Genomic DNA, 18,863 nt, shown 5'->3' with positions numbered 1-18,863 from the left:
TCTTTTCGGGCTTGGATCTGACACTTTTATTAGGAATTTACAGCTCTAAATAAACCTGACAAAAAATAACTCTCCCTTCTTTGACTGCAGTAAACCCGTCAAAAAACCTGCTAACTATTCAAAATCGTAGAAATTTTGGTAGAGTCGAGAAATTTTGGTAGAAACCGTAGAACTGACTGATTCTAATTTGCTGCAATATTCCTTTTTTGAAAACTGCTTTTAAAATTGACCAACGCTTATGTCCAATGCTAACATGCGTTGTTAATTCATGCAAAAGCGATTACTAATAAAATTGTTAGCTAATAATTTTTGTTGGGGTATCAGGGAAATGCTTTGCTTTTCAATAAGCTCTCAGTGTATACATTAACAGATCTCAATGCTACTACCTGTATATGATGTACATACAGTTACAGCAGTAAGATTCCACAATTAAAATAATACCATTTGGGTTTGAACTGACGCTACTTTTCCTTATGAAATGTGGAATCATTTAGTCAAAAATAGCATGATGTTCAAATGTATAAGTAGGTCAAGACTATCCAAAACCTAAAAAAGACGCCTTTCTTGAATCTGTTATCAGCTAAGATGAATCAGCTAAGAACCTTAAAGGGTCAATGAGTATTATTAGGTCAGATCTCAGGCAATGTGTGCCTGACTACAGGCACTCCTCATTTTTTGTGAAAAATTTTATTTTCTTTGAGCCTTTAGGCCATTTCTAAGCGACAACATTTTTGTTAAGGAATAGGAATATACTCCTTGGCTGCCTTTGTACGCCCTAATATTTGTTTCAAGAAACTGCTGCTTTTAACAGGGATCTTTGGTAAAGTTCTATTGTGACCGATGAAAAAACATCTTAGGCTGTCAAAAAAATAAATAATTTATTCATAAATAAAAGCATTAGAAAAAAAAATCCAAAAACACAATACACTAATTACCACCACGATACACTAATTACCTAATTATAGGCTGCTTGGCATGTAAAAACTCTTTGGAGTAATATTTGTTATGTTTTCTACTGAGAGAAACAGAACACCTGTTCTTAATAGAACAGTAGGTTTTATATAAGAAGGAGAACGAGCACAATAAGTTACCTTTATTTTTGACACCTTTGATGATAGTATTTTATCCCAAAGACTTCAAAAAATGGGCAAATCAGTATCTTTTGGCGTTTTAAAAGCCTAGTTTCTCCTTCCATTCCGTATTTGACTTAAGTTTTAAATAACCCAAATCCCCAAAAAGTAGAAATTTCATTACAGCTATGTTAAAAGCTCCACATAGGATGAAAAACACTTCGGTAATTTGGATTTTTGGGAAGAATGATTTAAGCAATTTTCAAAGATTCAGAGGCTACTCTGAAAATTCTTCTAAAGTTCTCAATAGATCTCGATTTGCTATTTATATACTTATACGAAGAAGAAATTTGAACACCAAATAACCCCTTGGTATACTAAAAAGTGCTTTCCCCTGGAAAGATTTTTAGGGTAAGCAGGAAAAGTACTTTAAAACTTCCAAACTGAAACGTAACTATGTTTTCGTTCAATCTAGACTCATTAATCTATAAATAAAACCTTTTTTCAATTCTTGTGTGAAATCGAGCTATTTTTAACTCTTATATAAGACCCTTTTATTGTGAATAATATATTTTCTGTTCCACCTGTCAAGATATTGTATTTAACACATCCAAAAGATGGTTTCTACAAATCAATTGCCTTTCTCAAATCACAAACATTAGGAATCATAACTCAAAATGCGAATTTTGGCTCTACTGGGGATTATCATAAGCACGACAGAGGTCGTGCTTATGACGTTAGTGCAAGGTGCACTAAAAGTGGAAAAGTTGAACGTTGTCTTCAATTAATGCACTTAACACAGTATACAAAATTTCTGGCATGTTCCATATGTTAATACCGTGTGCTTCTTCATTTTTGTCTGATAAGCCTTCAACTTTGACCAAGAAAAACATTCCTCTTAGCTACGGCTGTGACTTTGGAGTCAGTATGAATTACATAAGACTTTGTTCTTATTCCACTTTCTATACAATCGAAGGTAAACAAAGTACTTAGACCAAGAATACTCCGAAACATTAACATAAATATGAATACAATATTAATCTTACGAGTTGGGATTGAGTTATGGATACAAGCACCTTGTTTGTGATTTAAGTCAATAAAGATCACTTAAGGTTTTTCTATTCGTAGGATTAGAAATCAGTTCATTTGTTTAGGCTAAGTGGGCTTGGTTAGAATAACAAACAGGCACGGTCATTTCATATGGGGCTACTCCACGGAAGCGCTCACCAAGCTCTTCATTCTTCTGATTTCTATTAATAGCTTCTTCATTCTTCTGAGTTCTATTAATGGTTTCTATCATCGCTTCTAATTTATTTTGTTTTCTTCTTAATGTTAGTAAAATTACTACCGCCAAAAATACGGCGATTCCACTCAAAACGAGGATAGAAACCACCAGGCCAATGGGAACGCTGTAGCTGTACGGAGGTTGTCCTGGTGTTCCTGTCTCAGCTGTGGTAGGCAAGACTGTAAAAAAAGAAATATTAAAATTTCCGGATTTGAGGTACAGAGTTCATATTTTGTTTACTAAGTGAAAACAACAACATAAACGATTTGGACAAACAAGTGAATAGATATATGAAGAATGTACGAGAAACAACATTAAAATACTACATAGAATTGAAATACACCCAGCTTTGACTTTGAATCATGGCAAACCTTTGGCCTAAGATGTCATTTCGGTGAAACTATTTTGTTAAGAATAGTCAAATGATACAATAGATTATGATTATATAACACCTCTACCAATTACTTGGGTAAGAGTCAGAAATTGTGCAAGTTGCTAATTGTCTCATTAAAAAAGGGAAGTAGTTTAATCGTGAGCTTCAAGCAAGTCAAAAGTTTCTGGGATTATTTAGTGTCAAAACTTACACATTTTTGCTGTGGGAACGGGGGGAGGGGAATAGAAACGGAGCAAAAAAGTTGAGGCAACCGATTAGCTTGCTACTTGAAGTCATAAGCTCTTATGCCAAAAGGACAAAATATTATCAAACAGTTCGTGGTAACGAACTGTAGTAGGGAGCGACCCTGCTCAATAGTAACTGAAACTCTAAAAAATAGAATTTTGATACCAATAGTTACATCAAAAGGATTACATTTTAATGCTGATTTTAAATATATAATTTTCATCAAGATTAGTCTTCCCCATTGAAAGTAAGCAGCCTGAGATAATTTACCTCATTTTAGAAAATAGGGGGAAACACCCCTTAAAAGTAGTACAATCTTAACGAAAATCACACCATCAAATTCAACGTATCAGATAACCTTATTGTAGAAGTTTCAAGCTCCTATCAACAAAAATATAGAATTTTGCATTTTTTGCCAGATAGTGTAGGCTATCAGGGACAGCCCCTCCTTCCAAATACGGACCGAAAATGGGCCAAAAGCTCTTCCATAGTCAGTTCAAAAGTCATATTCCCAAGACTGTAAGTGGAGAACATTCCAAAATACAAAAAAAATAAATAAACAAATGGGGACAACAAATCGTCAAAATTCGGTCAAAAACTTCTTTTACCCGGTTACTTCATTAGATGGTAGGGTTAGGTGTAAAACTACGAAACGGAGCTCATTCGATGGAAAATTGAATGTTTTAGTAAAACAAAATACGTTATATGAACCCGAGTTTTTAAGTTATCTTTAATGTTTTGGGAATAGTGGTGAGAAAACATTTGAACCTTTCATAGAGTGTTGTGGGATGTGAATGGGTCAAACGAACCTTAAATTTTGAACTGAAGGAAAGGGTAGAGGCAAACTATAAAACACTGAGTGGATTCACATCTTTCGAAATTGCAGCTACAGTAGCATGAGCATGACTTGGAATTCCAGATACAGCAAGTCTCAGAAACGTTCATTTGTCGAAAAGGAGGGGTAATGAGTTAAGAAGATTTAAATTTTTTTGACGATGGAGAGGAAAGAGGTTAAACAGCTTTTGTCTCTGCTCTGCCAAACCCTTTTTGTTCATACACTTTAGATACGAACACATTGTGGGGACTCAGGTTACCGATGCATCATATTTACAACATTTCAGGAACCGCTTTGGTGATGCAGTTGTAACTTACAGGTCGCTTCTGAGATATTAGAAGGGAAACAGAGAGACTTCAAGTCTTACGCTCAGGGAAGGGGCTAAATTCATTTTGTCTCCAGTGAACCTAAACTTTTCTGGACAACAAGTTAATATAGGACCTATTATCTATGCACAGTTAAGTAGCAAGGTAAATCAAAAGACAAGTAAGAGCAAGATATTCTGCAATAAAAGCAAGAGCAAACCAGGCATCGATGCAATAGAAAGACGATACAATGTACTCATGTTAATTGAGGTCTAATTAAAACTCAAAGGAGTGTTAGGTAATCAAAGAGACATTAAATTTGAACTTAAGGAAGGGGACTTAAGATGTTTTGCTCCTATCTACCTACCTTGTTTACGTACTGTAAGTTTCTGCGGGACCTATAATCTATTAGGGTTTTATTAGCAGAATAAATCAAAAGAAACAATATCTTTCAAAACAACCAAAATCACATGTATGTAGTATCTTGGGAGTAGCTATTGGGATTAATTAGAAACCACAGTGGGCCATGAAGGAAAAGGAGTCGCAACCTTTACTTGGGGGTGGAGGCATAAGGAAGATTTCTAAAGAGTTTTTATTTCTGACATATTTCTTGATACTATCAGCCACAGTTCGACCAGAATATATTTCCTATAAAGCAGCAATGTATATTGAAAAGAGCCATTTATAACTAGGTTATCAATACACTGCATCATCAGTATCTCATCAAGAGCTTGAGGAATCAATTTGAAATCTCTGGTGCACGCTTGAGGGCCAAGTGGGTATCTCATTCTGAATGGGGAGGGGAAGAGAGCCAAAGGTAAATCGAAGAAAACTGTGCTTATCGGTTTTGAACTAGCATATTTGAAAAATGTCGGTAGCAAATACTCGGTAATTGAAAGACGTAATTTTTTAGGGGAATACAAGACGACTTTCAATTTTGTTTTTGGAAAGACGAGATTTAGGAGTACGAAATTTGTCTCTAATCAGCCTATAAGCTTTGGCAATATTATCCCCGGTATAATTTTGAATTTATTCATTGTGAAGTAGTGAAATAAATCAGAAGAATATTAACACAGGCTACAAAAATAGTATATCTGCAATAGCTCAGGAACAACCGGGAGAATCGAGTCAAAAACTTTTAGGTAGAGATTAGTGAGGGCAAGCAAGGTAACTTTGCCCATTATGTTTAGCGAAAGTGATAATACTTCCAAAATATTCTTGTCTACTAGATTGTTGGTTCTTCCAAGAAAGGACTGACAATTGTTTCTTAAAAGTATCAACCTATAACTTTGGATTAGTGGGTCAAGGAGACCCTTATGTAGAGAAGAAACTAAATGTTAGTATCTTGTTGTTTTTTTTTTGTTTTTTTTTTTTAGCGAGGAGGACCCTTCTGCAGAAAATAAATGTTATACGAATTTTGGTTGTGATGACTTCCAAGCCCCGAATGTGACCATGATTCTTAAATCATGTGTGACTGGCTTGCACTTCATGTAGGGAGAAAAATATAGCCTAAAACCTGGTTACTGTAACTCATCATTCTTGTAATTTTGGACCATAATTCTACAAAAAAAATGGCACTCTTAGAAACATGACTTACTCTCACAGTAAAAACAGCCTTTTCATGGACCCCCCCCCCAGTGGGTACAACCTTGTCTATTGGCTTAGCCATTTGTGTAGTTGAATGCTCTGAATAAAGAGGCATAGGCACATGCAATTAAAAGGTGGAATATGCATAAGAATTTGTACAAAAGAACAACAACAAATGAAGACGCATCCGTGATCTTTCTTCGGACGAAAATACAAAATCGACATTTTTGCAGATATTAGCTTGAAACCTCTACAGTATGGTTCTCTGGAACACAGAATTTGATTATATTTTTTTTTTTTTTTAATTGTGATTCATTGAATTTTAGGAGGGTGTTTTCCCCCTTTCCAGAAACCAGCAAAATTTTCTCGGGCTCGTCACCTTTCATGAGTAAGACTAAGCTTGGTGGCTCTTGTATATTTGGAATCAGCATAATAATCCAATTCTTTTGATGCATTCATTGATATCAAAATTATTTTTTTAGAGTCTCAGTTAGCATTGAGCCGTGTTCCTCCTTACTTGCTGTTCGTTACCATGAACTGTAAGAAAACAAGAAAATTTTATCTATTCCTTAGTAAACTAAAGTGAACATTATTCTTTAATGATACATTTGAAGCGTAAAATGGACTGCAACGAGGCTTTTCTAGTTAAAGAGAGATTTTCTTAATTAAATGATTTTCAGGACATTTGGTGGTTAGTCCAGCCACAGATAAGTAGATGTGAATGCGCTAAGACAGTCTGAAATAGGAATATTCTTGGATTTTGGACAGTTTCTTAAAAAAAATCATTTCCGAATTCATGTTCCGAAAGATGTCTTTTTTGAAGAGCAGCTTCGGATATATTGTTGTTATATTTGTCCCTTTTAATACTTTTTGTCGAAAGCTTAGAGCTTAAAAAGAAATAAACGCTCTAAAAAAGAAATAATGGTCACAATAAGCTATCCGTGTCTTGAAGAAAAAAAAAACTATTTTTTTAGCTGAAAGTAAGGAGCGACATTAAAACTTAAAATGAACAGAAATTACTCCGTATATGAAATGGGTTGTCCCCTCCGCAATCCCTCGCTCGTTACGCTAAAGCTTTTAATTGTTCTAAAAAGTAGAATTGTGGCAAAGAATCAAACTTTAGCGTAAAGAGCGAGAGATTGTGGAGGGGACAACCCATTTCATATACGGAGTAATTACTGTTCGTTTTAAGTTTTAATGTCGCTCCTTACTTTCAGCTAAAAAAATTAGTTTTTTTTTAATTTCTGAACGTTTTTGAATTAATGCATGTTTGGTTTTGGCTCTACGCACATAAATTATTAAAATTAATATTGTATATTAATTCTTTTTTTTGGCTAAATGGCCTTCTCTTAGTTTTGATCAGACTATTTTGAGAAATAAGGGGTGGAGAAAGAGGCCTAGTTGCCCTCCAATTTTTCGGTTACTTAAAAAGGCAACTAGAACTTTTAATTTTTAACGAACGTTTTTATTAGTAAAAAATATACGTAACTTAAGAATTAACTTACGTAACAAACTTTCATAACCTTATATTTTTATTATGTATACGAGGGGGTTTGTACCCTCGTTAATACCTCGCTCTTTACACTAAATCGTAAGTTTTGTCCCAATTCTTTAAGAATGACCCCTGAATCAGAAAGGCCATAGAATAAATAGTTGAAATTACTAAAAATACTTTAGCATAAAGAGCGAGGTATTTACCTCCTCCTAAATACCTCGCTCTTTATGCTAAAGTGTTATTAGAACCCCTCATATGCGTAATAATCTCTGTTCGTTTTAAGTTTCAATGCTACTCCTTCCTTTCATTTGAAAAAAGTTTTCATGTTTATTTTTCATTGTTTTCTTATAGTAGGCTAATGCTAGAAAATCCTGCGCCCTTTTCATTGAATTTTTCTTTCCCCATGACAGATTCCTCCAAGGAAAGATCCTCCAACAGTGCCCCTCTCCTCAGCCCCACCCCCAAACAAGATAAAATCCCCCTGAAAACGTCTGTACACTTCCCAATAACCATTACTATAGCAAACACTGGTCAAAGTTTGTAACTTGCAGCCCCTCCCCCAGGGATTGTGGGGGTGTAAGTCATCCCCAAAGACATAGTTATTATGGTTTTTGACTATGTTGAACAAAATGGCTATCTCAAAATTTTGATACGTTGACTTTGGGAAAAAATGAGCGTGGGAGGGGGCCTAGATGTCCTCCAATTTTTTTGGTCACTTAAAAAGGGCACTAGAACTTTTCATTTCCGTTAAAATGAGCCCTCTTGCGACATTCTAGGACCACTTGGTCGATACGATGTCCCCTGGGAGAAAAAAGAAAAAAAAGAAAACAAATAAACACGCACCCGTGATTTGTCTTCTGGCAAAAAATACAAAATTCCACATTTTTGTAGATAGGAGCTTGAAACTTCTACTGTAGAGTTCTCTGATACGCTGAATCTGATGGTGTCATTTTCGTTAAGATCCTACGACTTTTAGGGGGTGTTTCTCCCTATTTTCTTAAATAAAGCACATTTTCTCAGGCTCGTAACTTTTGATAGGTAAGACTAAACTTGATGAAACTACTATATTTAAAATCAGCATTAAAATGTGATTCTTTTAATGTAGCTATTGATATCAAAATTCAATTTTTTAGAGTTTTGGTTACTATTGAGCCGGGTCGCTCCTTACTACAGTTCGTTACCACGAACTGTTTGAAAATTTTTCAGAGTTCATAAAATAAAGTCTATGGTATTTTGAATTTTTCTGATGGATTTTGATTTGCTAGAAAACCCAGAGTATTGACTGATAACTCTTATTTATTATTATTTTTTTGTGTGAACTATAATTAGTTTTGAAATATTCAGCAAGAGACGGACAATCCTGTTACATATTTATAACGTAAGGTCTTAAGCAAAACAGGCCAGCCATTACAAACAACACCAAAGAGAGATAAAATTCAATGGAAAGACAAATAACTTGACTGCGGCTAGTAGAGTGAAAAGGTGAAAGACTAAAAAAACGCGCATGTTTCATCCGTATGGCGTCCTCAGCACTAAAGAAACAAACATAAAAAACAAAAACTAAGATAAACTAAAGACAAATAAAACCATCACCAGTACTAATAAAATACAATTGTCGCAACGAATCCACGAAGGGAACAGAAGCTATTAAAGTTACCTCGATGAGAACACAGGAGCAACAAAGTGAAAAAATGTAACAATTGGAATGAAATTAAATATTCTGTTGTGAAATAGTCCTCTTATTAGCTATTCTTGAAGCAATTCTTGTTGTTCTAGTAGGTATTCTCCTCCCCTGGTGATTATATATCAACTTAATGTTCTTATTGAGCATTGGTTCATTTGTAAAAAGGTTAAATTAATTGGGACAACATTAAAATTTCCCGTGTCTTTTTTTTATTGAAAGATAAGCAAACATATACTTTTTATTTCTATAGCCTCCCTCGCCCACTGAGAAAAACCTCTATCGTTAGAAATAGCCTTGGGCCTCATCAAATAGTTCAAACGTTCAGGATGAAAGAAAATATGTTCACTCAGAGCGGAAACAATAGTTCCAGGAGGCTTGCTAAATTGTAGATTTTTTTTTCTATTCAGTTGCGACGCTCAATAAATCTTTCATGAAATTGTTGGTGAGTTCTACCAATTAAAATTTCCCACAAGAACAGAAAGTTGTGCACACCCCACTAACTAAATTTCCCTAGTTAAATCCTTCCCGCAATTAAGGAAACCAACTATTGGTCTCACCGATTTGAAACATGTATCAATGTTATGTTTATGTGAAATTCGTTTAAGCATCTCTCTCAAAATATGTACATAAGGCAAAGAAATGAAACTTTTAGACACATTTAAGTCTGAAGACTGCAAAACCAATAATCCTATTATTATATATAATTCGTCTATTTTCTGCAATTTTATCAATAAATTTAATTGGGTAACTATTAGAAAATAAAATATTCTTCAAATACGATTATTCAGGATCCAGAAATTCATGGGAACAAATTCTGAAAGCTCCATCCACCGGTGAAATCACAGCCCCTCGTTTCACTGAAACAGGGTGGCACAAATGAAAATTCAAATGTCTATAATTGTGCTTCGGCTTTATATATATATCACGAACAGTAAATGGAAATCGCGTTAAATAATAAAATATCAAGAAAAGGTAGTTTGTCATTTTCCTCTAGCTCTACTGTAAAGTTTATGTTTTTATCGAAACTATTTAGAAGTTTAGGGAAAATGTCTAAGGAATCTAAGCCCTGTTTTCAAATGCAAATCACTTAATCCATGAATCTATCCCAGAACCACGGGGAGAGCCTAAAACTATGTATAGTGAAGAATTCAATAGAATCAATGAAATAATTAGCCAACAAAGGAGAGAGGGATGCCCCCATAGGTAAACCAAAAACCTGTTTGCAAAATTTCTCCTCTATAACCGAAATAAAAATAATACTCATTTACAAGGATAATCAGTTTCATAATGGCTCCAATATCCAAACTCGCCAAGGGAACATCTTGTATTAAATCAAAGTTCTAATTTGTACTTTTTTCCCATCACAATTTGAGTACATGAAAACCACATCAAAACTGCAGAGAATTGAATTCTCCAACATGAAACTTCTCAACTTATTAGTCAGATTAGTCCAATTTTTCAAAAATGATTTTTGTGTTCCTGAGATAGGACGCAATGCCAACGACAACCATTTTTCTAATTTTAAAACTGGTGACAAGAAAGTTGATACAGTGGGACGGACGGGGGCTCTAGTCTTATGAGTTTTTGGTAGACCATAAATCATGGGCACGGAATAACCTCTTGGATAAAATTTATTATAAAATTTTGGGTAAATATATAAATTGTTTTTCAGTGACTCCAATTCCTTTCTTGTCGACTTTACATATTTATCGGTAGGATCAAAATTTTGTTTTTTGTAAATTATGATATCGGAAAGAATAGTATTCATTTGAAGATCAATCGTTGCATTGCGCTATGGCGGTGTTGCATGGACAATTATTTATGCGCTATGCACAATTATTGCATTGCATGGCATTATGGACACTTTGGATTATAATTGTCAAGTAAATACTACTATTTCCGACACCATTACTTACAAAACACTGGATTTTGATATCACGAATAAATAAGACTTTGATCCTATGGATAAGTTAAAAATTGAAAGTAAATGCTAAGACAAAATAATAAAATAAAAAAGCGTAAAATTACTGGCCATAGTGGTAGCTATTGTCCCTTCAGATGTTTTTGATGAATGGGTTGTGCCTGAATATATTGATGAGGCTGTAATAGTTGTTGATGATACGGTTAATGTTCCTGTCGATACAATTTCTTCTTCCGTAAATATAGCATATAATCTGGAAACGAGTATTTCCTGTCTGAATGTAGAATAATTCCCGGTTACACAGAACTGAAAAACAGAATATAAATCAAACAGCCTAAATCATAAAAGGGGCCGAGTTCCTAAATGAAAATTATTGAAGAGCCTAGTTGACTTGCTGCGTCTGAAATTAAAGCTGTATATCATTTTGAAATGACTGATTGGGTTTGAGCCCCAGTATTAATAAAATAGCGTTTATTTTTGTCTAGTTAAATTTACGCTTTTTTCAGCAGAATATTGTATTCGGTCAAAAAATGTTTATGTAGGGAAACAGGCCTTCCCGTAGAATATTTATTTCAAGGACGATGTTAACATTTTTGTGGTAGGGGATCACAACTTGTAAAGCTGGCCCAAAAAATACTGAAAAGTATGTAAAATTTCAAAATATACGCCCTGCTCTTAGTGACGTTTTGTGTCTCTTTGCAAATTAAGTCACATGGTAAACTGGAGAGCCGTTAAAATTAAGGGAGTGGCACTCAAGCATTAACAGAATAATATATGTCTTTTTGTACAGTCAATTGTTTCTTTCTATTGAGCATCTTATTTTTCAAAAACTGGGCAAGGAGACATAACTTCCAAAAAGTGCATTTTTTTGACACAGGGCCTGGGAAAAAGTGCCCCATCCTTTTCATCCGCACCAGCAGGGACGAATATGGGATTTTACTTGAACCATCGTCCCGTTTTAAGCTCCAAAAAACTGTTTTATTAGAGATGAAATACCAAAAAAGAATGCAAAATATAAACTATCAAACATTAATCAATCTGAATGAAAAAATGAAACTAAAACAGATTAAGGTGAAACGGAACATGACATTAAATTTAAAATGAACCAAAATTACCATAAACGTGTGTAGTATGTTCTCGCCCAAATTGTTCCAAAAGCCTTTAGTGTCATTAGTGCCTCATTGAAAACGAAAAAATTGTATGAATCTAAAGTTATGTGCTGTCTGTCACATTTTTCTATAACTGTAAAAGGAATAAATTTACAAGGAAGAACACAGTGAAAAAAACGAAGTTTAATTAAAACCTTAAACTAATTTCACTGTCACAAATGATTTGTGTCGAGAAACTTGTTCCAAAAAATATGTGGTTATCAACCGTCAAACCTGACCTGCTTGACTTTATTTTCCTTCCGACTTGGTGCCAGCGTCAAGACAGCATATACCACTCTTCTCTAGTAAACCCGGTCTTCAAGGGTACCTTGTTTAGGAATCGATGTGGATTATTGGACCATCTTGCTCTTGGACGAACATGCTATTGTTTCCAGACTGTGGCCATTGGGTTGAAGTTATAGACGATGCAACAGGGGTGTTTCTCCTGACATTCGGAAAAGGTTGCCGTACCATCTCAGTGTACGTTGCGCAACTTTCACGGAGAATGGAATATGCATCGCACGGGACAAGAGTTGGCGATGAGACCGTAATAGCGAAGTCCTTTATCAACTCTAATACCCAGAAACATTATTTTTGCTTTATCGATAACTCTGAATCAGAAGTTTTGATTTTTTGGCCAATTGACTTTTGTTTGCATTCGAAAGGACCTGATCTTAAAGAAGAAAATGGCGACGAGAACAAAGGTATTTTTAAAGTAGTGTAGTTAGATTAAACGTCACAGGTTTTTAATTTGATTTTATAATCTTATGTGGATAATTTTAACTTATAATTTAACTTTTTTTGAGCTGAATAAGAGGAAAAGGAAAAATATCCCGCATATTAATCAAGTTGAACGAAATTTATGTTCAAATATAGTTTTCGCATGTTTACATTACTTCACGTATTTAACATTTTCGTTTTTCTACAAACTAACTTTATTTTTAGTTATGAACTAATTATTAATAACAAATAAGTCAAACAAAACATGCCTACCCAAAGAATCAGCAAATTTTTGCATATCACCATTATGATCCTATTAAACGGAGGACTTGGACAAGCTTGCGATGACAATGATTATTTCATGTGGATAAAACACTGAATGAGGAATTGAATGGAATACTTATCCTTTTTACTATTGGTTTTCTGTCATACACCTTATACTACTACTACTACTAATAACTCACTGCAGCACCAAGCCGCCTGAGGCCAACACAGCTACGCACGCTCCTCCTCCAACCTAATCTATTTAAAGCCTCCCTCTTTACACCCTCCCAGGAGGTTCCCATTTCCTTTAAATCCTTATTTATGACATCCTCCCAACCCAGACAAGGACGACCTGCTTTCCGTGTAGCCCCAGACGGTTGGCCAAAAAGGACAATCTTCGGTAATCTGTCATCCTTCATCCGTAGAACGTGGCCTAGCCATCTCAACCTTTCTTTCATTATAGCCCCAGAAAGCGGGATTGAACCACACTTTTCGTACAACCTACTGTTTGAAATACGGTCAGTCAGCCGGGTACCCAGAACAATCCGTAGGCAATTTCTCTGGAAAACATCTAGTAAATTTTCATCTGCTTTTCGGAGTGTCCATGCTTCAGAGCCATATTTGACCACTGTCATCACTGTAGCTTCCAATATTCTAATCTTGGTTTGTAGGCTTATCTTTCTATTCTTCCAAACTTTTTTTAACTGTGAAAAAACACCCTGAGCTTTAGCTATTCTACTTTTAACATCTTCACTGCTCCCACCATCTTTACTAATAATACTACCAAGGTAACTGAAGCTCCCAACCTGATCAATCTTTTCGTTACCTAAGGTCACCTGTTCATCTTCACTTATTCCTAACCTTAGTGACTTAGTCTTCTTAACATTAATTTTCAAGCCTATTTTAGCACCCTGAACTCGTAAAACCTCTAAAAATTCATTCATTTTGCTCACACTTTCATCTAATATGCTTAAATCATCAGCATAATCTAAGTCCAGGAGCGTTCTTCCTCCCCATTTGATTCCATGGTCTCCAATTGCCTTTCCTGTGCTCCTTAAGACGAAGTCCATCAAAATGATCCATATAAAGGGGGATAGAACACAACCCTGCTTAACTCCTGATTTAATACAAAACCAGTTGCTAACCTCATTTCCTACCTTAACCGCAGCAGTATTATTCTCGTACATAGCGCAAATCACTTTAATGTATTTTTCTGGTATACCATATAACGATAAGACCTTTGTTAACGCTGTTCTATCAACAGAATCGAAAGCTTGCTCATAATCGATAAAACTAAGGACCAAAGGTGTTTGACAACGAAGGGACTTCTCAATTATTAACCTAAGAGTGAAAACATGGTCGACACATCCTCTACCTTTTCTAAAACCGCATTGTTCTTCCCTTAAAACTTTGTCTACCGCATGTCTCAGTCTAAAAAGTATCATATTACTCAGTAATTTGCTACCTACAGAGACCAGACTAATGCCTCGATAATTCCGACATTCACTCTTGTCACCTTTCTTATACAGTGGTTTAATTAAGGTTTTCCTAAAACTGTCGCTAATTCTTCCTCACTAAACAAATCTTCCATCACATCCAAGGTATCACAAACTTTTTCATTTTCATCTATATCTTTTCCTGCAACTGTATCTCGGTTTAGCACATTTTCAAAATGTTCCACCCATCTTTCTTTAACCTTCTCCCTATCACTAATTGTGACCCCATTTCTATCTTTAACTGGGACTAGTCCGGATCGGCTACTCCCTTTCAATTTATTAACATGCCAGTATAATATTTTACTATTATGCCGTCTAGCCGCATCTTCCAGATCCTCAGCAATTTTATCCATCGCCTCCATTTCACATCTCCTTAGTTCATATTTTAATGCTTTCTCCACTTTCTTTACATTCCTTTTGTTTTCATACGACCTATCGCTCAGATAATTCTTATACAAACCCCTTCTACTCTCTATTAAACCTAAAGCTTTTTCACTAATATTCCTAGTTGCTGTCTTAGCACTCTTCCCTAGGACACCATCAGCAACTTCACAAATTGTTTTTCTGAAATTATTCCATCCATCTTCCACATTGTCAAATTTTAAACCCTCAAGTTTAGTACTCAACTGTTCCTGGAATTTTTTTCTCAAATTTTCATCCTGAAGTCTACCAACATCATAACTTTCCGGGAGGGAGTTACTCTTCCGAAATTTCAGCTTTAAATTAACCTTAGACACTACTAGATGGTGATCTTTACTTTTAACATCAATAACGGCACTCCTATACACCCTAGTATCTTGTATTGATCCTGCTAGTCTTCTGTTTACAATAACATAATCAATAAGGTTTGCTGTCTTACCATCACGTGAATACCATGTCAACTTATGGGCCATTTTGTGACCAAACACCGTATTGGTTATAACTAGGTTGTTATACCTACAAAATTGCAAAAGCCTATAGCCATTACTGTTTTCTTTTCCTACACCAAAATTACCTAGGCTAGGATACCATCTATCCCTATTTCTACCAACCTGGGCATTAAAATCTCCTAGCAAAAACACCATATTTCTACCTGGTACCCTGTCTATTTGCTCCTGTAACTGTAGGTAAAATTCATCTGAGTCACTAGTATCTCCATCAGTTGGTTCAATGGGGGCATATACTACTATAACTGATACCCTAAACTTTTTAGTCATAAAATGAGCAATTAGTATTCTATTATTAATACCTTCCCAGCCTAAACAAGACTTAGCAGCTTCCTTATTCATCATGAGCCCTACTCCCTGTCTATGTACCCCATCCTTCCTTCCTGAGTAAACAAATTCTATGTCACCTAATTTCATGCTTCCTACCCCTGGGATATGAGTTTCTGAAACTCCTAATAAATCCAGTTCAAACCGTCTGAATTCGTCAGTCAAAATGTCGATGCGATAGTCATTTTTTAACGTCGTAACATTCCAAGTTCCAATTTTCATGTTCTTTAAATCTTTGAAATTATTTTGGCCTCAAGAAAAGCAGTGATCCCAGATACCAGTGCAGGATGGGGACCATCATATCTTCTCAAGTCTACACCGAAGCGCTTAAGCCGGCTTAGAACCGGACAGCAAGAAATCCCTGGGACCTCCAGTAAGTTGGAGGCTTTGTGCAATCCTGGGCCCATCTTGGTCACAACATGGTTTTCAGCACTTGGCGATGCTCTTCTATCAACAAGAGTCGAAATCCTGCACAGACAGTCCCAAGCCTATTACCTCCGACTCATTATATATTCACCTTATGCTTATACACCTTATACACCTTATGCTTATCCTTTTTACTATTGGTTTTCTGTTATACATCTTAAATTTAGCAAATGATTTATTTGTAGGTGCAAACTGTATCATTAAAAATGGAGGTATCAGTTCCAGATTCAAAAATTAATTAAAAAATTTTTTCAAGGAATTTCTAAAAAATAAACCAAACAGTTCGTGGTAACGAAATGTAGTAAAGAGCAACCCGGCTCAATAGTAAACGACACTCTAAAATACGGAATTTTGATGCTCTAAGATATATCAAAAGAATCGGATTTTCATGCTGATTCTAAATATATATGTTTCAGCAAATTTAGTCTCTGTCATCAAAAGTTACGAACCTGAGAAAATTTGCCTTATTTTGGAAAATAGACGGAAACACCCCCTAAAAGTCATAGAATCTTAACGCTAAAGCCATCGCAAAATTAAAATCGCACCATCGCATTGGGTGTATCGAAGAACTCTACAGAAAAATTTTCAAGCTCTTGTCTACAAAATGTGGAATTTCGTATTTTTTGCCAGAAACCAAATCACGGGTGCGTGTTTATTTGTTTTTTTTATGTGTTTTTTTCTTTTCCCCAGGGGTCATCGTATCGACCAAGTGGTCCTAAGATGTCGCAAGAGGGCTTATTCTAACGGAAATGAAAAATCTAGTGCCTTTCTTAAATAATCAAAAAAATTAGAGGGCACCTAGGCCCCCTCCCACGCTCATTCTTTTCCCAAAGTCAACGGATTGAAATTTTGAGATTACCATTTTGTTCCACACAGTCCAAAACTATAATAACTATGTCTTTAGGAATGACTTACTCCCCCATAGTCTCTGGGGGGGGAGGCTGTAAGTTCAAACTTTGACCAGTATTTGCGTACAGTAATGGTTATTGGGAAGTGTACAGACATTTTCAGGGGGATGTTTTTTGGTTTGGGGGTGGGGTTGAGGGGAAGGGGCTACGTGGGAGGATCTTTCCTTGAAGGAATATGTCATGGGGGAAAAAAATTCAATGAAAAGGGCGCAGGATTTTCTAACATTACTATATAAAGACAATGAAAAAATAAACATGAAAACGTTTTTTCAATTGAAAGTAAGGAGCAGCATTGAAACTTAAAACGAACAGCAATTATTACGCATATGAGGGGTTTTAGAAATACTTTAGGATAAAGAGCGAGGTATTTAGGAGGAGATAAATACCTCGCTCTTTATGCTAGAGTATTTTTAGTAATTTCAACTATTTATTCTACGGCCTTTCTAATTCAGGGGTCATCCTTAAAGACTTTGGACAAAACTTACAATTTAGTTTGAAGAGCGAGGTATTAACGAGGGTACAAACCCCCTCGTATAAATAATAAAAACATAAGAATATAAAAGTGTGTTATGTAAGTTAATTCTTAAATTACGTATATTTTTTACTAATAAAAACGTTCGTTAAAAATTGAAAGTTCTAGTTGGATTTTTAAGTAACCAAAAAATTGAAAGGCAACTAGGCCTCCTGCCCCACCCCTTATTTCTTAAAATCGTCTGATCAAAACTAAGAGCAAGTCATTTAGCCAAAAAAAGAAATAATATACAAATTTCATTGTGTGGAGAGCCAAAATCAAACATGCATTAATTCAAAAACGTTCAGAAATTAAATAAAAAAACTATTTTTTTAACCGAAAGTAAGGAGCCACCTTAAAACTTAAAACTAACAGAAATTAATCCGTATATGAAATGGGTTGTCCCCTCCGCAATCCCTCGCCCTTTACGCTAAAGTTTGACTCTTTGCCACAATTCTACTTTTTAAAACAATTAAAAGCTTTAGTGTAAAGAGCGAGGGATCGCAGAGGGGACAACCCATCTCATATACGGAGTAATTTCTGTTCGTTTTAAGTTTTAATATCGCTCCTTACTTTCAGTTAAAAAAACTAGTTTTTTTTATTTAATATTATCAAAAAAATACATCAACTTCTCTTACTTGATACTGTTTCAAAGGAATTTTTTCAGACTCCACGGTAAAATTTAACCAGGTTACAAGTGGTGTACTACCAAATGAACGAAGCACAACTCTGCTTCCATTGACTGAATCTATTACTTCGATTTTCAATCTGTCTGAATTCGTATATGCATTAGATGGTATTTTGACTTCGAGGCGAAGAGAAAGACAATTGAAACTATCAATAACTTGCTTTGTACACAAACTTCGGCTTTTAACTTCTTCGTTTGTATCTTTGAACCTTAATGTCTTTGTTTTCCACAGAGGTACAAACTCAGTATCGGCTGTAATTTCCCAGTCATCATTATCAACCCAAATGTTATTTGAAACGTCTAAATTCTCAAAGTCATCGAATATAACCAGATTTTGACAAAAACTAAATGGTAGAAAAACCAAGCACAGAAAATTTTGCTTCATTTTTACACTTAATAAGTCAACTAATCACCGACTACTGGTTTTTCAGACATTTCAAACAAATAGTGTCTTATCTTTCACCTTTAAGCGTGATATATTTTTAGTTAAAATTTGAGTTAGAACTTTTCTAAAAATAGAAACAAAATAATGATTCCCAAGGTGAATATCGATGAACTATCAGTACAAATTATTTTTAATCACAGTAACGAAATATTACAAGTCTTAGCATCACAAACTGTTTAATCCCTTATGAGATGTTTGAAATT

At 35.1% G+C, this 18,863-nt stretch overlaps 1 protein-coding gene across 1 annotated transcript; it reads right to left on the bottom strand.

Moving 5' to 3' along the window:
• Positions 1–681: 681 nt before the first annotated feature.
• Positions 682–18,615, bottom strand: LOC136042575 (uncharacterized). The gene is made up of 3 exons (XM_065727538.1): positions 18,166–18,615; positions 10,909–11,107; positions 682–2,534 (listed from the first exon to the last, which is right to left on the bottom strand). The coding sequence occupies exons 1-3, from the start codon at positions 18,598–18,600 to the stop codon at positions 2,221–2,223; spliced, it is 948 nt and encodes a 315-aa protein (XP_065583610.1). The 5' UTR covers positions 18,601–18,615; the 3' UTR covers positions 682–2,220.
• Positions 18,616–18,863: the final 248 nt, after the last annotated feature.

Source organism: Artemia franciscana, unplaced genomic scaffold (genome assembly GCF_032884065.1).
Source record: "Artemia franciscana unplaced genomic scaffold, ASM3288406v1 Scaffold_1503, whole genome shotgun sequence".
NCBI lineage: Eukaryota > Metazoa > Arthropoda > Branchiopoda > Anostraca > Artemiidae > Artemia > Artemia franciscana.
This window is presented reverse-complemented; position numbering and strand designations above follow the sequence as displayed.